General features: G+C 39.3%; 1 protein-coding gene across 8 annotated transcripts in view; it reads right to left on the reverse strand.

Annotated features, from left to right (window-relative positions):
• Positions 1-23,291, reverse strand: part of WWOX (WW domain containing oxidoreductase) — a 696,419-nt gene that overhangs the window by 359,762 nt on the left and 313,366 nt on the right. The window contains exon 9 of one of the 8 annotated variants that reach the window (XM_050922877.1): positions 9,163-9,354. The exons of the other annotated variants lie outside the window; for them this stretch is intronic. Coding sequence (XP_050778834.1) covers positions 9,304-9,354 — 51 coding nt within the window. The 3' untranslated portion in view covers positions 9,163-9,303. Of the gene's footprint in view, positions 1-9,162; positions 9,355-23,291 lie in introns of those variants that run through there. 8 annotated transcript variants of the gene reach the window in all.

The following is a 23,291-nucleotide window of genomic DNA, read 5'->3' on the forward strand; positions in this document are numbered from 1 at the left end:
TCTTTGCTCTCAGGCCTTCCTTTAACTGAAATCCACCTGAATAGCAGGATGTTTTCTGAAGGGGGGTGGGGGGTAAGGTAAAATAAAATGTGCTTCCATCCATGAATCCCTGAAGCGTTAGTCCCATGAAATTACACTTATTTTAGCAGTCCTGGATCCAGAAAGCTCTAAATAAGCAGCTGGAAAGCATAAAGGTCCAGCAGTGTCAGTCATGACTATTCCCTTTGAAACAGAGTGAAAACCAATTGACAGGAAGATGTAACAAGATCATGGCACTGCACTTGACCTTTGTACAGTATGTGATATGGGGGAAGGTCTAATGAACTCACCTGAATTTAACTATTTTTCTGCTCACTGCTTGCTTGCTCTAAGTTCTCTCTTTAAGAAAGAAAGACTCTCCCATGTTTGTGATTGTATTTATATAGAGAGGCACTCCACAGCTCAGTCAATAGAATCACTGCATTATGCTCTCACTATCAAGATTTTAAATAGCAGGTGAATGGAAGGAGGGAGTGAAGCTTGCACAGAAATGGCAGGTTTGCAATATTTTCTAAGTTTTGTGTACCTCCATGTGTGACATTTCTCACTGGTGATCATTCACTGATTCCCTTGGAGGGATTCAGAAGTTTTTGTCTACAGAAGTGTGGGTAGGAGACAGGGGATGGCGGGTGCAGCATATGTAAAGAGACAGTTACTGGGGGGATCGCTATGGCAGGGGAGGGGCCCAAGGTAAGAAAGCCTGGGAAGATGTTGGGTATGGGTAGTTGGCTTCTCCCTCTTGGGAGGAGGGCTCAGGAGCCCCTAGAGAGGTTATGGGCTGTTTGGGGAGGAGCACATAGCCAGGGATGCTGGGGTTGGACAGCAGGGCTACGGGAACTCCCAGACCGCCATTAATCTCCCTCATTCAGTCACTCATATTCTGTCCCTATAAGCTCCTGATCCCACTATGTCCCCCATCATTAGCACCTCACTACCCACTAATGGCAGATCACAGAATCAACCAACTGTGTGTGCTGCCTCCACAGGCTCCAGGGTGAGTTGTCAGCCAGGAAGCAGACAGGCAGCCTGGAGGCCCTCATGTGTCATGTCTGGCACCACTGCATTCCCCAGTGGTCAGGAGAAGAAACTGCAGGAGAAATCCTGACTGGTTCCAGCATGGGTGCAGTAATGCATGAGTAGATGCCCATGGGTGTGACTGTCACACCCAGTTTGCAACACTTTGCTGTTGCAATGGTAGAGAACATACAGCACAGGGAGCAGAAAATAACAGAGCTGCTGAGCTACCCATTTGCCCTGAGCCCACACTGCTGGTGGAGCTGCAAACTGACATTTGCAAGTTTCATTTTAAATGCTTCATAGCATAATAGACAAGCGTTTACTTCCCATCTATCTTTGATTTATAAGTGCATTCCCAAGTGCAGAGGGGCCAAGCCAAAATCTCACAGCTAGGGAAAGCCATTCTCCTCTTTAGAAAGTATAGGGCCAAATCCTCAACCCCTTTGCCCCACTCTGGAAGATGCTGAGAACCTTACTCAACTGACATGAACCTAGCTAGCTGGGGATCCCCTGGGTGGCATGGAGCTGACATAGTAGTTCTACTCCATCCCTGCCTTGCAGCACCTAGCATACAGGATGTTACTAGGGGAAAAGTGACCCCCCAAAAGTTCAAAAATCATGAATTGAAATGCCCAAATTCATGAAATCATGTTTTTGTTGGGAGGGGGGTGGTAATATTATGGTGTTTTGGTCCGTTTTTGTTTTTTCAACTCTCCCTGTTCACCTCAAGTGTGTATGTCCAACTCTCCCAAATTTATAAAGCATGGTGATTTTGGTCCCCAGTACAGGAGCTCTCACTGGCAGCCACATGGTGCAGAGCTTCCAGCTTCTCCCCAAACTCCAAAATTGTATTAATTAAATCTGTATTGATACTCTAATAGTTGTGTCACAGCAGTAAATTCACATCGTTTTGAAAATTTTGAGGTAACTTCAGCAAACCTTTAATACTGTCACCATGCACAGTATTTCTGCAAAGCACCTAATGTTTCACAAGAGAGGCTGCGCAGTTTATTGAAATCTAGGAAAATATTTCATTTGTTGCATTCTAGATGCAAAGATAAGGACTCTAGATTTGGCCTTATCTAGCCAAAATCTCACTACATTGAAAAGAATGGGTAAGAACTGTAGAATCTGAACCATGCTGATGTACTGTACAAAACATTTTTACTGTATTTTCCTTTATGTATAGTTCTCTAAGATTTTTCTGTGAGTTTCATAATGGGCTTTGAACTATGTGTAGTTCTTTTCACTGTGGTATGCTACGGACAGACAGACCAAGGAAAAAAAAAGAAAATTCACACATTAATACTCACCAAAAATCTCTTGCTCCTTCTTATTTGGCATGATTAAAGATCTGCACCATCACAGCCACTGGAAAGGAATCCTTACAATTCTCCTTTCTCACAAAACAAAGGCTGCTCACTGAAGTGTTCAGGTACTCAGTTACATTAAACACAGGCTAATTCACTTATCCTCAACAAGTGGGCTATTGATTTTTTGCCTGTTTTCTAAGCTGCCTGGGGCTCTCTGAACTACAAGACCATCCTGTATTCAAAAAAAAAAAAAAGGAAAGGAATGCAGTGGAAAATGTCCCTTTGCTCATCAGTAATTAGGATGACTTCATGTTTGTTTAGTTCTGTCAGTACGTTCAGCATAGACGTGGTTCATGAAGCATTCACAACCTTATTTCACCTGCCTGTACTATAGAGTTGACACTATCAACTGACCTGGATTCCTTTCTGGGCTGAAAATATTATAGATTTTTCCCATATTAGGATGTACGCTCTCACTGTCTTTAGGAGTCATTTGCTAATCCTGCTCCCTGATTACATAAGGGCTTGTCTACACAATGCAGCAGTCAGCACTAGTGGGGTGTGAATTCTAAAGTGCACCAATGTGTTGTGTATTAACAGGCCCATCTAAACCCTTCTGGTGTGCACGTGCACCAAAGGTTGCTGTTAACACGCTTTAGTACTGCCTATCTGTCAGCTAGATTTTAAACCCTTCCTGTTATGTTTATCACATACAAATAGAGAAATTAAATAAAACAATAAAATACACTTTTAGGAAGGCTGCAATGGGATAATATTTAATACCTTACAATCCAAACTTTTAACACACAAGAACCAAAAAGAGAGAAAAAGCAGCTTGCTCTATAAGGCAGAGAGGCCCAAGTCATCCCACCTAGTTTTAGGCTGCCTTTTTCCACGCTGACTCTGATTACAAGTTTTCCAACCAGCAGGACCAGGAAAATCCTTACCAATTAAAGAGAGAACCTACAGTTCCAACACAGGTTTCAAATACCTCACACCTCCAGACAGGGATCATATCTTCATTCCCTGTGTAAAATGTTGTGCACATCTATGGCACTTTACAACTATTAAATAAATAAGCAGAGAGGGAAAGAGAGTAAACAAATTACAAGAATCACCATCTATGCTTGGAAAATAAGAGGAAAAATTGCTCTTTGGTGATTGTTCACTAGAAGAGAGAACTCAGATGGTTTTAGACATGTGAAACTATGATGCTGTAGTCACAATGTCCCAATCTTTACGTTTTATAGCTGTTTGTTTTTATCTTAAATTAACTTTTCAACTTTGGAAGCTCTGGAACAATTATTGTTTTTTGTCTTTATTCCCAAAGTTAATGTTACTTAACCCTCCCCCATCCCCCTTCTTCCAGAAGTTCAGATGTCCTGGTAGAAGACCCCTGACATTGAGGCAGGATTCTGTCTGACAAAGAAGCTGGAGGTGGCAGCTTACAGGTGTGTGATTTGAAGCAGCTGGGCAGAACTACCTTTTTCACAGTGGGATCCAAATACCGGAGAAGTCCAGGTGCTGCTGTGGGTTGTTCCCACAGCTGATGCCCCCACTATGTGTGCAGGGATGGGAGATATGGGGTGGGCGGGTTGGGAGGGGGAAAGCCAGAGAGGAATGGAACCAGAAAGGATAGCCCACAGGGCAGAAATATGACCCTTTGGCGCTTTCCTGAGCTACACAATTGATGTGCTTCTGGCCCTAATAACCAGCTTCCCTTGACAGCCTGGTCAGCTGTGCTCTGATCCCTAGCTCCTCCTCATAAAATTACATTCTATTTAATTTTTTTCCAAATAATATATGCATGCGCGCGTGCATGTCTGCGTGAACATGCGCACGTGGCTGAGAGCTTCTTAAACTTGAGAACCTTAGCCGTGGCTTACAATGAGACTAATATACTCCAGTAATTCTGCTGCAAAGATGGACTACTGTAACTGATGCAATTCATGATAACCAAAACACATGTTCAGTCAATAGTTGAAGGAGGGGAGGAGGGGAGAATCTGTCAACTGTAGTACAGTTCCAGCAAAGATATAGCTCATGTGCTCTTTATCAAATTGACACACACAGAAATTTCAATCTATATGCCATGGATAAAATTGCTTCTAGAAAGAGGATATGTGACTTGATAAACTTGTGCAGGACCAAATAAAGCAGGACTGATGACAAGAAGTATCTACTTAAACAAACAACCAAAAAAAAAAAGAGGAAGCAAAATTTTTAATCAGATCATTGTGACGTGGAAGTCCAAGTATGGCATTGTCTTGATGGAGTTGGCAAATAAGTCCAAGCTATTCTTGCCAACACTGTTTTTATAAAACACAGTTCATCATCTACAAGCACAAAAATGTCTAAGAGCAGCAAAAATTCATCTTTTTTATTGTGAATTTCTTTTTAAAAAGCTGCATTTTTTCCAACATGAAGTTAAAAACCAATTACTTTCAGCCAATCCCTAGCATGCCAGCTATTAGATCAGAAAAGTGTGTGTGTTTAATTAAGAAGTAATAGGCTCACTCTTCTAGGAGTGGCTTTCATAAAAAAATGAACCTTAACTATAATGGCACTATTGGAATGGCACTGTAGAAATAATTTATCTTTTGCATCATTGGCTACATTTTATCAGAGATTAAAAGGGACAACTCAATATAGTGCAAGACAGAATATAAAAAGTGCCATAGTTAGATGAAGTTTAATATATAAAAATGACCTTTTATTTATTTCCATGTAGCTTTATTCTGTAATGTTAACTGACTGCAATTTCCACATAATTTTACATATAATGGACTCAACCAGACAAGTGGGTTTTTAACTTGACAAATAATCACAAGTTTAGTAAATAATTTGAAGCCAAATCTTCTATAGTTCTGTCATCTACGCCTCCCATTACCAATTTAGTTTTGAGTCCAATCAAACCTTACTATATCTCACAGTTAAGCATTAAAACCCAAGTTTAAGAATATATTTCCCAACAAGGATACATTTTGACAAAAGTTTGAATAACTGCAATACTAGAAGCCATTGTTTCCATTCTAATTTTGATATTCTGCTACAAGTTTTCTTGCCTCTGCTTCTTCTGCCACTAAGCTAAATCTGTGCTTGGATATTGGTTTGAGGGTCAGTTTGGTTTTTACAAGCCAAAGAGAAAAAAAATAAGTTTTAACCATGAGAGGACTGAAATCCTGGTGTGAAAAATAATTAAGAATGATTAAGAATGTTTGGTTCTGGACTTTTGAAGAGAAACACTGGTTTGGGACAGGATCCGGCAAGATGTAATTCCTTTACAGCACTACAAAGGGTACAATAGAAACCTCAAGACTAAATAGAACGATGTTGTAAAACATTGTAAAGCTACTGTTGACGATTGGGCAAAACCATTGATGCAGGAGGGTGTGACCAGCAATGTTCATTTAAGATAACTATAAGAAACCATTGAGCTCTTTTATGGCACCAGAAATCTGAAACAATAGCAGCCTCCACCTAAAACACAGGTACATTACCATCCAAAACAAAGGTATATGTGGGCAGAGGGGGTCTTCCTACATAAGAACATAAGAATGGCCATACTGGGTCAGACCAATGGTCCATCTAGCCAGTAACTTGTCTTCTGATAGTGGCCAATGCCAGATGCTTCTGATAGACTGAACAAAACAGGGCAATTATCAAGTGATCCATCCCATGATATCCAGTCCCAGCATCTGGCAGTCAGAGGCTTAGGGACATCCAGAGCATGGGGTTGTGTCCCTGACCATCTTGGCTAATAGCTATTAATAGACCTATCCCTCCGCGAGCTCTCTTTGTTTTTTTAACCCAGTTATAGTTTTGGCCTTCACAACACCCCAAGGCAATGAGTTCCTCGGGATTTACTCATTAGAAGTGTGAGTGTAGACAGAGAAAGGCAGGAAAAAAAAGCATTAACTGACACAGAAAAGGAGAAAAAAAGCCAGACAACTTGAAAAAAGCTCCAAGAGCATGACCTTGAGAAAAGCATTGCAAAGAGCTTTTTTTGGGCTGAGTGCTGGCTGAAAGTGATCTGGAACTGTGAGCAAATAAACTGTCACTGTCTAATTGCTCCTGTGTTCAGGGAAACAGGACTCTACATTCTCTCTCAACACACAGGATTGCATCAAAGATACCTGGCCCCACCATCAACTTCTTCTCCTAACATGAATAACCGGTAGGGCCCTGAACTTTGGCTATTCCTACTATATTATTTGCCAGGACCAGAGGAGTCTGTATAAATGTTCACCCTCATTACAGTAAAGTAACTGGCAAATGAATCCTCCTTTTCACAAGATGGGTAATGTTCAGAGCAGTGATTTTTGTGCCAGTAAAAAAAAAATGTGATTGCCCTGATCTCCAGGGCTTTTGAATCCACCCCTTCTATTGAAGCCAAAGAATCTATCATTGAAGCCATCAGCGAAATCCTGGTCCATGGAACTTAATAGCAAAAATCCCATTTACCTTCAATGGGGTCAGGACTTACATCATGCCTTAGCCTGCATATTCTCCATACAAAAATTCAGTCCTTCTTTAGTATCACCCAATGTCACTCAGAGAATGCTCAGAAGTTTAACATATTTTGGCATAATTATAACGTTAACAATGTATTTTTTCTTCTGGAGCACCTTCTATACTAGCACTGCCTTCAGAGACAGTCCTATAAATCACAGTCCTATTAATCATCAGCATGAGTTCTAATGCTATAGTTATAACACTATGAAATATACGCATGTGTATAAGCAGTATGGATTTTGACAAAATGAAAATACAAGATGCTCTTCAATCCATTATAGCCCACAGATGCAGGACAAGACATTAAAAAGAAATGATTTGACAACCATTTACCATAGATATTCCCTGTAATAAATATAAAGAAAACAGTAATAATCTGAGATACTAATCCGATTTAACTGTCGACAAATCCTGTTTTATTAATGGCATCTACTTTATGCCTGAACAAAAGATATAAAGACTGGGGAGGAAATAAGAGCAAAAAATGTAGCACAAACATACAGCATTTAACTTGTCATTTGCTGGTATACTTCATTTGGTTGCATGTTCAGTCACAGGAACTGAATAAGTAAATTAGGCATGTGAGCTGTATGCACAAGTTGTGTGCAAATGCACATGCAATTCTGAAAATCTGAGATATAGTTTAATTGTAGTCTCCTCTCACGACAGCAAAGTACAAGACGTAGCAAAGAGGATGTCCCTTTAAAACATCTTCAACAACAGTTTCAAAAATCCTTAAGGCCTAGATTTTTAAAGGTATTTAGGAGTTGCTGTGCTTAGAGGGGCTACATCTATCTGACTTAGGAAATCAGATAGGTGTCGGAATGCTGAATGCAGCAATACCTTTAGAAATCTGGACCTAAGTGATTCAGGAAGCTCTGTCCCATTTTCAAAAGTGACGAAGCCCAGATTTGTAAAGGCATTTAGGTATTACTCTTCTCAGCACTGCAATGTTTCACTGATTTAGGAGCCTAAATCTCATTTTCAAAAGTGACCTAGGCACACAGGAGTCTAAGTCACACTGAAATCAATGGGAGTTAGGCACATAATCTGCTTAGGTGTTTTTGAAAATCTCATTAGACATTTACCTACATTTTTGGTGCCTACCTCTGAATTTCTAGCCTCAAGCCACTTCGGCACATTTGAAAATTTTGCTCCATGTATTCCTTGAAAGAACACTGCAAACAGTGCAAAAAGAAGGGAAAGACTGTCAGATTGCTGTTTGATAATTAGGGTTTTATAAGCACAGTGTTGTGCACTGTTGTTCAAGAAACAAGTACACCACAGAAAACCACCTTATCCTTACCTTTGTCAAAGTGTTAGAGTTTTTGGTATAAATTATGGAAATACTACCAAATTAATAGTGATTTTTATAAAACAGTACTGCCCTCAATGGTATACTTCAGAAGTAAGTTTCTAAATTTCACAACCTCAAAGAGGGTTTTAAAAGGTTCTCTCAATGCATCTCAAATACATAACCAATGTCTGGCTAATTCTGTAATTTATTAAAAGACAGTGCATTTTTAATATAGCTTAGTGAAATATGCAATGAGTTTTCTAATAAAACATTTGGCTTATATAGCAAAGCACAGCACAGCAGTTTAAACACAGCAATATACTTGAGAGCTGAGATCTGCATAGTCTTATATTCCCAGTAGTAATCTCACCTTTCCCAACTCTTCCACTGAGAAAATAACTTAAATAGACTTAACGAAACCATTACTGTCTACCTATTTCAGTCCTTTGTTCTTTCCAAAGAAAGAGCTGCTGCTGCTTATTCTTCTTCCAATTTACAATTTATCAGGATTTTTTGACGTTATTCTTACTGCAGTATTAATGCGCCCCCATTCTTTTCATTAGAATTTATATTTATTACAGACGTTTGGCTTATAAAGCCTTTGTACTGAAAAGAAGACTCCTATTTAAAACTTTGCCTTCACATGGAACCTCACCTGTTCTCTAGATGAGTGGATATCAAGGCTGGGGCCTGCTCTGTGACCTCCAGATTGGCTGATGTGAGTAGTGTTCAGGAGACTGATGGGCTTCTAAATCAGTTGAGGATCAGATTTGGTTCCTGAACTAGGTAGGGCATATATGCCAGTGAGGGTGCAATACCACTCACTCCAACAGCAGCAAGCAGCAAACTTCACCTACTAATGCCCTTCCTTGCAAATGAGTCAGTAGGGTAAATTTCACTTTGATTCTTGTGACGCTTGCTAGTGTGCAGTGACCACCATATGCAGGGGTCAGAAAGTTACTGCTCACTGTCTGCTGGTCTGCTGTTCACTGCTTGGTAACTATTGTTCCTCATGGCTTGACCAAGAATGCTGTAGGACCTTTGGTGGGGTCCAGTATTTGGCAGCATTAACTTTCAGTTACAATTCTTCTACTTTCTTTGTGGCAACTTTAGCAGGAGACCCTAGTGGTAAGGTTCGGTTTTCTTAGCCTCTTCTTCCCCAAACCTTAGGAGCTGGCGTGGCCAAAGTACAGGAAAAAGAAAATGGACAAGGTGTTGAACATTAAAATTGGCTCAGATGCTGGGCACGTGTTCCTACAACTACAGGCATAACCACATAAAAAAAGTTTCTGAGTTTCTGGAGTGGAAACTAGGGAAAAGGCTGCATGTAGGAGTTATGATAAAAGTTTCTATTCCTATCTCTTGGCACATTTTAATCTCATCCTTTAAAAAAAAACAAAACACACCCTTATTTTTGTAACATTTTGTATATTTAAAAACTTCTGTGAAGTAATAAAACTAAAATTCACTGCAAGTTAACTTTGGTTCTTCTACCCTTGTTCTTTTCACTTCCCTCATTTTATTTTTTCCTTCCTTCTAATGCACACATTGGTCTTTTCCTGAGTGTTTTACAGGCTATTGCTCCTTCCATTTTTTCCCTACATTCTGTAGTGCCTGCTCCCTCTTTTTTCTCCCCTTCTCCTCCATTACCTGCCTCTTTTTTTCCTATGTTGTTTTCTCCTTCCTTCCTCCATACCTTCACACTCCTCTCTCATCCTCTATCACTCCATTTTTCTCTCACCTTCCCCTTTCCCACTCTCTCTGTACTCATCTCATCTTCATCTCACGCATTTTTCTGCCTTCCCCGACATCTCTCACACCATCACTCCTGTACCTACCACCCAAATGTCAGACACACACATAATCTACTACTACCTCCATCCCAAAACTTTCTCACTGTCTCCTCCCCACAAAAATTCACACACGGTATCCTAAGTCTACCTCTAACTTCTCCTCCCGCGTCCCCTATCTCTGTCCATCCCATTCAAAGTTCAGTCTGTCTCTCTGCCTTTACCTCTTTGTGCTTCCCACCTCTCCGTGGTTCCTAAACATGGGAAAGGAGCTGCTCTATTGTCTCCTCCAGACAGAGGCCACTTGAGGGGGACATTGTGCCTATGTCCCAGGTGAGCCAAATTTTCATGACAGAAGGTTTGTCTGAAGAGTTTGAGGCAAGGCGGGGGGGGCACCCTCTTATGGATTGCATCATGATATGTACATGTTTGTGCAGAGCTGGGTGTTCCTTTAAGTCTGGGTTCAAGAATTAATGGAATTGTAGCCAGCTACCTATAGATCCCAAGCACACATCCGTGTGTTTCCTGGGATCATCCAAAGTGGCAAAGGAAATGTATTGTTAAGCAAGGCTTTAAACTTAACTTATTGGAAACACATTTAAAATGTCAATAGATGAGCTGGTTCAAAGGCCTGGGTCACTAGACCTTATGCTTTTTGTAGCCATTTGCCCAATGAAGGCATAACATTGATACTAGAATGTGAAGAGATGGCAAAGGTCATCATTACACCTCCCTCAGGCTAGCACCAGATTCCATCCTCCTAGAGCGGACATACTCTATTCTGATTATTAAACTAATATTACATGTTGTGTGAAAACCCAGCCCCACTTAAATCAATGGTAAAACTCCCATTGACTTTGATGGTGCCCGGATTTCATGTTTGATCTTTACCAAACAGCTGAGAATAAATTATTCTGCTTTTAGTAAAATATCTGAATATCGGGTGGTGTCAGGAAGAAATGCAGGCAAATACACACAAAAATAATTGCCTTCCAAAAGAGTATTTATTATTTCAATTATCATTATTCTACGAATTATGCAATACTCTCTTTTTTAAAACAAAGGTGTTCTCATCCACATTCAGACAGGCAATAACTTTCCTCTGATGCCTTGATGTGTCAATATTGTTCATTATTATTCCAGTAGTGCCCAGTACATGCAAGACACTATCAGTACACATAGGAAGACTATAGACTGATGTCAAAATGTTTAGAAGACACTCTATACATCATATACCATAACTGTTTTCCAAAAATGCTTCTCAATAAAAGGGACAATGTAATGCTACTGTAATTTCACATGACTGGTATCAGTGTTGTAAACACACTGATTTATCTAGCTTTGACCCTTCTATGCAAAAATCCACCAATCTTATGGGCCTTGGAACAGGACTACATTACATATAATCTGTGTTTTCAAAAAGTATCATGGCTGAAGCAAAATTTGCCTGGGATACCAACAGGTGACTTTTTCAGTGAGTAGGAAATTGTTTATAGTTCCATGAAGCCTGACTGATGGCTTCAGATCTTTCTGAAGATGATTAGCTCATGAATCATCTTTGAGCCTATGTTTCAAAGAAGTCAAGATGATGTGTCTAGCTGAAGAAACAGGAGATAATTAAGGTCATCAACTGGTACTTGGGGGTCACACTGCATGGCACTTTTCATGCTTAGTTTTGTGTATTTTTTTATTATTATTTTATGTTGCATTTAGCCTTCTGAGAAAGCTAACTGGGGAATCAACCTCTCTCACCCAGATCTATTCACGTATCAGTGTTCCAATAAGCAACAATTGGTAAAAAATGTAAATGTAAATTGGTTAAAAAACATGGTAGCATTGCTGTGACCGATCTCACAAATGTAGAAACTATCAGCTGTGTGAACTGTGCAGAGGTAAAGCGGACAAATGCCGACTAGTGAGTACGTTAATATTGCTAAACTGATTCAACTTGTTCCAGTTTTTAACCCACCCTAGGACTGGAAGACAGGAGATAGATCACTCGCTGAATTGCCCTGCTCTGTTCATTCCCTCTTAAGCATCTGGCACTAGCCACCGTCCGAAGACTGAATACTGTCTAGATAGGCCATTGATCTGACCCAGTCAAGCCATTCTTATGTTGTTACCCTTCAGGAGGTCTATACAAAGTACCTAATATATGAATGAGACACTATATATTATGCTGAATTTACACATTTTTTTTTTAAAAACTATTGCTTTTAAAAGAAATACAGCATTTTAAACCAGTTCTTGAGCATTCTAATAAGGAAATGTTCTCTGTTTCCAAGCCAGAACTGGTCATTTCTTCCAGAGAATATGATGTTTGAAAATCAGTTCCTCCTATTATAGATTTCTCCCTCAGCTTGTAGAAAATCCATGATTCCCTAAACATTGGTCTTTGAAAGCACATTGACTAAAATCTTCATGCCTAATTCATGAAGTGTAGTCTGGAGATTAGTGGAGCTGGACATAGACCAGGAATACTTTATCATATTCTAATAAGCAGAGGCTGAAAATTGCATTTCTAAAGCTACAGTATTAAAGGGCATGCTGCAAAACATGACCCAAACATAACTCAGTAGTTCTACACTGTCTGTAAAGGCTTTGATATGATAAAGTATGCTGACGAGGGGAATAAACACAACTAGAAATTTCTGTATTTAAAAGAGAAAAAATCCCAGAAAACGCTCTGTGTATTCGTCAAAGAACATATTGTATATTATAAACTCATATAACGTGATCCCCATGGAACAGCCCTTGTACTAGTATCGATTATTTGAACACAACATGCAACATCATTGCAACAACAGAAAATTAGACATGTAAGCAAATGTAACAGTAAAAAATGCTAGCAAAAATAGTCTACAAGGCTAACGTAACTGTTGCCATAAAATACTAAATGACATCATGACATATACTGCACCAGGAAAGTGTGCAGAAGGGACATGAATATTTCTGGCTGCTATGTTTGTTTGTTTTATTTTAACAGGAATTTGTTCATTGTACATTTTCCCATAAGCATATGTTATACAGTTGCTCTGCAGTAACAAGGACTCTTTAAAAAAAAACAAACAAAAAACACCTGGGGCTTTAGTCTCCCCATTGCTGGATTTATGGGTTGAGGTGGGAATCATCATCTTTCACACACAGATCTCCCCTCTCACACAGAAGGTGGGCAGTGTCTGTCTCCTCCATGGCAAGATCTCTCCACTTCCCACAGGAGCATTTTATAGGGTCAGAATCTGTACAGGGGAAGGAGGTAAAGACTGAATGACCCTGCACTGCGTGGGGAAGATGCCACATTGTCCACCTCTATGTCCAACTCCACTCTGTCAAGGTTTATTAAAAATAGATAATATAGCACAGGACAATATTATATTTGCCCCACATCTGTGTGGTGAGGACCCCCATGACGCCTGCAACAGGAGAAGTTCTGGAAGCACAGTTCCAGTACAGGTGCACAGAGCTCCCACCAATCCCCTAGGCTGTGAACAGCTGGTTCAATGGCCTACTCTGTGCAAACAGGCTCTGTCCCAATGGTGAGATATGGGGCAATCTCTGCAAGGGTTTTTACCGTAGAAGAGGGTGATCCAAACCCACTTAAGTAACTTCCACTGAAGCAAATGGGAGTTACTTATATCCTGTTGGTAGAAGAATGATGCCTCTGGGTTTTGTTTTAACTAAGAAACTAGCATTTGCCAACAGATATTATTACACGTACAGCAGCATTATCTTCAATTATAAATAAAAGAGGAGCACAAAACCGCTTGGTCCTCAGTTGGTGCAAATTAATTCATCACTGATGTCAATGAAGATACACCAATTTGCACTAGCTGAGAGTTTGTACACAGAATTAAAAACCCACTATGTTGTAACTATTTTTACTGGTGACTACCACAGCACAACAGTGACAACTAAACGTCACATATGGGGGGGGGGGGAGGGAGAGAGAGAAGGGGAAGGAGAAAGAAAAGGTTTAATAGCTCTTCATTGTTCCACTAAAATTTCATCAGTAATACAATGACACTGACCATAATCATCATAGATTTAGCATCGATTCAGTTCTCATTTAATATGTTTCCTTTGCTCACCGTTACAGCTTATTTTTTATATCTACGTTTATCTGATCAGGAGAATTCAAAAATACTACCCTCTATTAGTAAGGTGATTTATTAATTTTTATCGAGTCTTCGTAAAGCATCAAGGTGGTATACAGAATTGCAAAATCCCTCTATATAGGGATCTCCGTGTTCACTAATGCAATGCAGACACGTATGGAGGTGGACGTAGCAATCAGTCTAACTGCCACCAGTGCTATACTACAGCGTTCAGGCCAGGAGCTTAAGACTGTGTATTATGAGGTAACAATGACATATGGTTGGGTTATCCTGACTCGGGATCATTGGAGCTGGATCTTTAGATAAAATAATCAAAGAATTTTAATTACATGCTTTATTGGGTAACTATGCAAACTCATTCTGATAGCCTTTGTCCTTCTGTTCTCCTTCTCCCATTTTGTATGTGCCAGGTCTGAATTTAGATTGAAGATTTCTCTTTATTTGTGCCTAGGAAGCACCTAGCAAACTGCTGGTCACTCAGAGTATATAGTTTCTATGTCTGTTCAATCCATGGACTCTCTGAAAAGTATCAATCATTGCTAACCTGGTGGTGATTTTTGTGACATATCCACCGAGTCCACTAACAAATGGATTGAGACTAATCTAACTTTACATGCAGGAGGGCACTGAACAACCATCAGACGGTAATGACATTTTGTCAATAGTAACCAAGGCAAGATATGAAACCGTGTCCCATAATAAAGATAAAAGGATGCATATCCTATAACGAATAATGAAGTTGGATGAAGCTGGCCATTGCTACATCCCATAAGTACTCTTAATCATTGCAGAACTGATAAATGAAATTGTTTTCAATTATTCACTTTATTAATGTAACTTCTGTTCACCATTCACTACACTTGCCTATACTGTAACTTCTGTTCCATATTGTAATTCAAACCCCATTTTAAAACACTCACTCCATTTTGTAAAAGCTTCCTCCAACCTTCATTTTTGCAGACCCTGCTGTAATCTTATTAGTTTAGTTTAGATGTGTGAATGAGGTATGTATGAATGATGGAATCAACCTCCAGCCCCAGCCCGTCCTGATGAGATAAAGTTCAAATACCAACGGCTGAAGACCTAGACAACAGCCCTAAACAAAGTAAGAAGCATCCACCCTAAAAAGAAAAGGACAACAGAACAACAGAAGGAAGATCAAAGGCAGGTCCAAGGCTGAAAGTCACGCCTGCAATTGATGGGTGATCAATCTAAACCCAGAGGCAGCGTGACACAGCAAGACCTATAGACTTTGAATCCAAACTAAAAACCTATAAAAAAGAAGGGTGAGATGAGAAACTCTGGGTAACATTCTGCTGCCAACATGGAAGAACATCGGTGCCTGCCCAACAGAGATCCAGCTCAGCCTTGTGCCCAGCTTTCCTGGCCAGTTAGCTGCCACAAGCTACGAACCCAAGCTGCAAAATCAAGCCATGAACTTAAGCTATCTTCAGGACTGGTAACTATGCAGCAGCTGCAGAACACCTGATGAATGTGGATGTGTGTGTGTGAATGTGTGTGTGTGTATAGGTAATAGGTATAATGTGAATGTGTGTGTGTATAGGTAATAGGTATAATGTGTGTGTATAAGTATAATGTGAATGTGTGTGTGTGTGTGTGTGTGTGTGTGTGTGTGTGTATAGGTAACAGGTATAGTGTGTGTATAAGAATTAAGTATAATGTGAATGTGTGTGTGTGTGTGTGTGTGTGTGTGTGTATAGGTAACAGGTATAGTGTGTGTATAAGAATTAAGTATAATGTGAATGTGTGTGTGTGTGTATAGGTAATAGGTATAATGTGTGTGTATAAGAATTAAGATATCAGTTATTAGTCATAAATTGTTATCATAATAAATGTGGCATCTTTGCCTTGTCCCCTTTAATAAGATCCTGCTGGTTTTTACTGGTCTAATATAATTGGTACAACATCATTTGATATTGTTAACCTTAACTGGTAAATGTATGTGCCTTTCTCAGTACATCCACATAGTTTGTAGCAAAGAAAGAGGCTGTACAACAGCTGATGGTGGTGGAGGAGATATTAATGGAATGCGAAGAATCTTCTTGTTTGTAAATTAGAAGCACTAGCTGCTGTTTCTGTTTAGCCCTGTTTTATGGAAGAAGAGAAAACAGCCTTGATTTACAGCTGCCATTGCACTTGCTGCTATAGGCCTTTCCTCTACTGCTCCTTCTGCCATGATTGCAAGGTCTGTTTCCAAATATATTTTTGCTGCTGTTGGCATTGCAGCATCTGAATCTGAATCTATAGTGGCTGCCATGACGGTTGCATATCACCATGCAACTATTTCTGCTGCTTCTGCCAACATAGTTGAAAGTGCACCTGAATTGATTACTGATACTGTTTCTGATACCTTGCTGAAATCTTTGGAAAACTTTCCAATTTATAAACTGTGCTGCTGGCGTATCACAGATTCCTTTTCTCTTGGTTGTCATTAATTGGTCACTGGACTTAAACAAAGAACTTAATTCCTTAAGAGTTCATCTGTACTTTTTGCAGATACCACACTTGAAATCATAGCAATCCTTTCTCTATGGTATTACAATGAGTTGCTCTGGCTATAAAGAACAAGGCGAGAGAAAAAACAGAAAATATACATGCTGTATAAGCAGAAATGTTTCCAATTATTTCTTTCTCCCCAAACTTTTTCATCTGAGACTTTTCTTCTATCTCTGTTCCAGCTGTCAACTGAACTAATTTGGAGAAGAAGTAGTAACAAATGCTAGGCTTGTTTATATATGACTTAGTGCTGCATGCAGATGAAGAGGAAACACAACTGATTTCACCATCCCATTCATTAGCCTTGTCACAAGACTTCAACAGAACAAGCCAAACTGACTTCTACATCCCAACCAAATTTCACTTAAACAAGGTTCACAACCAACCTTTATATACGTGCACATGCTGAGTTTTCCCAGACAAGAGGTGCGTGTGCACATTCTGTGGCAATTGCATTGGTGCCAATGGTCTGAAACTCTGCAGTGGGCCCAGTGCCAGGTGTCTCTTCCCTGACTCTGCATAGCTCACTTGACAGGATTCCCAGCCCTAGTGTTTTGTGTGGCTCATAAGCAGCTTAGAAGCTAACCAGGACCTCTTGCCCTGGCAATTCACTCTGCTCCTCTGAAGCTTATAAACTAAGGAGAATCATTACACTGATGACTCTCTCTCTGCTCCTGCAGAACAGATACCACAGTTCCATAATCACATTTTTCATTACCGTTTAATATAAAGGAAACCTGCTTGGCCCAGGCATGAAGAGTAACTTGTACAACATCTATCAATCAATGGCTAAAATATTTAAATTAATGAAAGATAAAAAGATATGATCACCGCAATCAACACTTATCTAAAATTAGCTGGTATCTGATTACCTTCTGCCATTTGGCTGTGACTATCAACTGAGATTTCAGCAAGTGACTATCAGAAGATTTTCTGAGAAACCATGACCAAAGTTCATAATAAAAGGAGGTCCTCTCAGAGCCTAAGACTTAGGTAAAGGGCTTTTATTTACCATTTTAACAGTAGGCACACAGGAAACTTGGCATGGACTGCTGTAGTAAGAAAGAGTGAATAGACTGAAAGGACCACATGGACAGAATTGCAAGACTTTGAACAAATGAAGCCCATCAATCGCAGGGACCGACAACCTCTGGCAGAATAAACAAGGCAGAAATGATAGAAACATCAGAATTAGGTATCCTGAATGTCAATGTGCCCACAATCAAGAAAATCGATAATTCTCTGAAAATTTCTCCACTTCTTGCTTTCATTCTGTTTTTCTATTTTGCCCTCAACCCCAGTTGATTCCATTACTAGTATCTCTAATAAAAAGTGAGTTCCAATTACTGCCTGTGTTGCAGCCGGAACCGAGTGCTAAAGGCTTCCAAATTCCTGATGGTTAGTTTTCAATATATGTGGGAGAGGTAAAAGCAACAGGTGTCTGAATATGTTGAAAGGAGACATCCTCATGTCTTGTCAATTTATGGCAAGGTTGTTGTATAACCTGGCAGCCTTTATTACACAAGAGCTGCCCCTCATGGAATAATTTGCGTCAGGGACCTGCAGAGTATGGCAAATCTATCTGCTAAAATGTTGGATTGTGACTGCTAAATGCCATTCCTTACAGCTCCTGATCTGTCACTCTGACAAAAACAGCTTAAATATACCATATGAAGAAATAATATCCCCACTTCATTTACAGAGTAATCTTCCCTTGCTTTGATTTACCTTCATGTGAAGATGATAAAGCACATCCAGGAACGGCATTCAAAGCATAACTCTCAGCTGTCCTCGTTTTTACTCCACATAATACATGGCTACCTTTTCCCTCCAGCTCACCTTCCTATCTTCCCTTTGCTTCCCCCCAGCCCCTTCTCTGCAGCTGTTCTTCGCTGTGACTATTATGACTTTTCTCCTTGATTGCATTCCTTCTGCCCTAAGATTCCATACTGTCTACAACAGATTGCTGTAGCTTTTGGATTTTATTATTAAAAAGTGTAAAGGAATCATGGACAGTGGAGAAAGACAAACAGAGGAGCAAAAATAAGAGGGCTCCCCTCTGTCACAGTTCAGGGGAAGTGTATTTGCCCCTTGCGTTCGAGCAAGGGCACCCACTCTAGGCTCTCAGCTCCTTAGCTATCACTTCTCTTGGGTGGAGACGTGTGACTCTCTCTCGCTCTCCTCTGACCAAGGTTTTTCCAGGCTGCACCTGACTACTCCACTGAGAGTTCCCAAGCAAGTCACGCTGTCTAAGCAGACCTGCTTTGCTTTCTCTTCACAGGCTATCAACAGCATAATTGCCCACAGTTATAAGGCACCACACAGCTTTTCCTAAGCAAACACATTCATTCTTAAGGTGAAAGCATTACAGAAAAAAACATATTAAAACAATAAAAGAGCCTACACACATGCTAATAAGCTTACCAGAGATCATCCCAACTCAACAAGATCTCTGGTAGAAGTCAGTCCTTCAAACCCCATATAGGGTTTTTTTTACGGTTACTAATTCATAACGTCATTTGCTCAGTACAAGAACCCCTAGGAATCTGAGAGTCATTGTTTTATACAAATTGAGCCTCTGATCTTGTCTTCATGTAACAGGTGATCAGCAGACAAAGGTCTCCTCAGGACAAAGATTCAAAAGGCTGAGTTCTTGCATAATCAGAAGGGGCCTATTTGCATATGCCTTCCCCTAGAGATTCGCTGGAAAACCCACTTAACTTTAGACATTCATTCTTGTCTAGTCTTTGAAGCTCATAACACTTCCCAGGGTTTACATTAGTCATGTCTTCCTCCTAGAGACATTACACAAGATCCCATGATAGCACATACACATTTACATTTTTACTACAATGAACTCCTGAGACACAAACTGAATTCAATAAGGTTTGTCCACAATACTACAAGAAATTGCCATGTCAGTCACACCCTCTCTGAGAATTGGATTGGACTGAAGTGTAAATGCAGTAAATCCATTGGCATCAATGTCAGACACCAGAATTCTCTAGTGTACGTACCAAAAGTTCACTAGGCCCTCACAATGATCATCACCCCTTATGTACAGCAACATTTATTATCATAGAAAATAGGCTATAACAAAGGTATTTCATGGATGCTTCCCAGAGAAGAGATCAACAAAGTTCATTATAAAGACGGTTAGTGATGCCTCTTCTAGGCAGCCATCCCTCAGCTGCTTGCTAACAGACACATTCTGAACTCTCTCACAACCAACCAAAGAAAAAAAATATAAATAGGGTCAGATGCTGTTGCATGGTTCTCTTCCCCACTGTGCAGCTTGGCATATGGGAATCACTGGATGGCACAAAGCTGAAGTAAACAACTCCAAGCCAACTGCTCTCCCTGCCCATCCCGTAGGCAAACGAGTATTTTTGAATAAGCTGGGGCAGTGGCTAAGTTTAATTCCTAAGGACTGCTCTCATTGATGATGGATTTGACACCCAGCTGGGCTGGAATGAGGGGAGAAGAAAGGAGGCATTAAGCTACATTTTCCTCCATCATTCCAGGTTCTGTGAGAAATACACTTCAGCCAGATTTAGGGATCTGGTTCAGACTTCAAAATAACAGCTCTCTAAATAGCGCTTTTATGTTAATTTCTGCGGATTTTCACATATTTCACACATGGATCATAGACATGGTTTGTTGGGAGAGCAAGAATATGTAACAATTTCCCAAGTAACTCGAACTTACTCCTACCTCTAAGATGTACAGTTAGTATATCACCTATGGCCATCATCGACATAATAAACATTTTAGGGGTTCCTAGTTCTGAATTCCCTGCATTCAGAGAGAAACTAAAAATCACTTTTCACAGCAAAAGAGGGCTTAATTGTTGAAAAGTGAAGAATGTAGCAACTGCATAATTATTAAATAGGAAATAATAACAACAACTTTAATACTTATTTATTGAACTCTATTTTTATTAACATTGTATCTATATTAACTAAACTAGACTAGACTATTTGCTGGAAAACACTTTTTCAGAACCACCACTATTGTTTTTCTAAAGAGAAATTGTACTTGATTTAGACTACATGAAAGCAAACGTACAAAAATGGCTATAACTTAATAAATGTAATGGCTCCTGACAGCAATGAATTTGCTGTTCATTAGGATACTTTGCATTTTTACTAGCAAAAGGCTGTCACACAAGTATTCTAACACAATGCAATACAGAGGAGAGCATCACATTTTGCATGAAGATAAAATCGTCCATCTCAAACTACATTAAGACAAGATATTATCCATGATAAATGCCCTTCTGCATGTGCGCCATTTTCCTCTCACTACTTTCCATACATAATAGTTTACAAATTATATAATATATGAAAAGGGAGAAAATAGCATTTTATCTGATCAGCATCTCCATTTACAGTAATCAGAGAGAGAGAGAGAGACTGAATCTTATAATGTTATTTTACAGCTTGCTTCCGGTATAATCAATAAGACACTTATTTTGAAAGATTCATGTACATTTAGAATCAATTATGAATGGAAAAGATAATGAAAAAGGGTGTATGTTAGTGGTTGAAGATTTGTTTGTATGAGAATTATGCTTTTTCCATCTTACTAGATTTTTCCAAATGATGAAACACAATCAAACTATATAGTAAATATTTTTGTTCATCCAGTTAAACCAAACATGGTTCTGAAGTCTGAACATGTTTTACTCCTAACGCTCCTGGATCATGTTCTCTGAGAGCATAGATTTGAAGGATATTGTAATTTTTAATTATCCTATTTGTAATACTACTTTTAGTTGGAGGTCCTCTGGCTAGAGATTTGGTTTTGCTTGTTTTACACTACCAAACATGACATTATTTCAGTATTTATTACACACACATGAAACAGGCTCTGGAAGATAAACAACAAGCAAACATAAGAATTAAAATTCAATAAATAACTAAGTCTTCATTTTAACAAACTAGTTGAACAGTCCTGTTTTTACAGTCAGATCTTATTGCTTTTGAAGAGAAATTAAGAAAAATACATACAATTAAGGACAGAGAAAAATAAAATCAAGCAATAGTAAAATATCGCTTCTCTCTTCGATCCTCACAGTTTAATTTATGGAAAGCAATAGGCAATCCACACAATCATACTAATCAGTCCTGGGCCCGGGCTTTACTCCCCCAAGTCTGGGCAACATTTGGCTATGTAGCTCACATTTTCCTTTAGTCCCAATGGAATCAGATAACACCATTTCTTTGACCTTATTCCGGACTATTTTCATAGAATCATACAAATGTAGTGCTGAAAGGGACCTCAAGAGGTCATCTAGTTCACATTTCTCCCTCTCTCTCTCTCTCACACACACACACACACACACACACACACACACACACACACACACACACACACACAGAGGCAGGATTAGGCATACCTTTCACCCACTTTGGACAATTTAAGATATAAGTCCATGGTACAACACTGTTGTCCGAGACTTTTTCCTTCAGTCTCCAGTAATCTCATGATATGGAAGGTTAGCTCTCCCAGAAAGAACATCAATATTCTTGAGATAAGCTGGGTGAGGTAATATCTTTTATTGGACCGACCTCAGATAACTTGTCTCTCTAATATTGTCAAACGAACACAGCTACAACAACAGTGCATATTGTTAACACTTGCAGCTATCAGGCAGATTTTCAGATAATGACCTCTTTTGGTAACTCTTATTCTGCCCATAAATCAGTAGCTTATCTATTTTAAGTAATCTAAATTTTGCCCACAATTATTTGCACTTGCAAAATTGGAGGCTCAGTTGAGACCAGACTGAAAAGCTGTCCCTCTAAGATTATCTGATCTTTTTTACTAAGGTTTTGCTAAGGATTTTATACATATAGAAATGGCATCTGGAGTTCATTTACCTACAATAAACAACGACAAGAGTTCACAGTGATCATGTTTTAAGGCACAAAAATCACCAGGTGAGTTCAGAAAGCAATTCACCTAACTAAGGTGGATCCAAAGACATAGTAATGCACAACTAAAGGTATATGATGGAGACTTCTCACCCTCCCTTTAAGTACACATCACAAAGATAGGATGCCAATTTAGATGATCCACGGCTTCATACTAGATCAGAACCTCAGCCATACCTGTGTATAACCAAACTAACTCCACTAAGGCCATGGTGTTTCACTGGATTACATCGGTGTAAATGAGATTAGAATCTGGTCCAATGTATCTATTTAGGGGATGAATGAAAACTAATCTACAACTTCTAATCATGTAAGTCTCCAAAAAAACTAAAAACAAAACAAAGAAACACTGCAAAAGCAGGTTATTAAGGAACATACATTGTGTGGTTAGTAAAATTAAAAAATGGCTCGACAGCTCCCAAAATAAGGTATATGTACTTCCACCCTATGGACTTCAATTGACTAAGGAAAACAATTATGGTTAAAGGATCAAATAATCATTTCTTCACCTACTAATATTACCAACCCCAAGCATTCAAAAATCGTAAGCCAGATCCTAAAACATCACACAATTTGCTTAAACCCATTACATTTTATATTTAACATATTTTGTATCCCTTTTAGATGACTTTTGCTTTTGAGTCTTTCAGGCTCATTTTTTAAGCTTTTCTCCACAACCAAGAGGACTAGAAACTTCATGTTTTTTAAATGCAAGCTGAGATTCCCGCACAATAATATGACTACTGGAA

Source organism: Gopherus flavomarginatus, chromosome 14 (assembly GCF_025201925.1).
Source record: "Gopherus flavomarginatus isolate rGopFla2 chromosome 14, rGopFla2.mat.asm, whole genome shotgun sequence".
NCBI classification, from domain to species: Eukaryota; Metazoa; Chordata; order Testudines; family Testudinidae; genus Gopherus; species Gopherus flavomarginatus.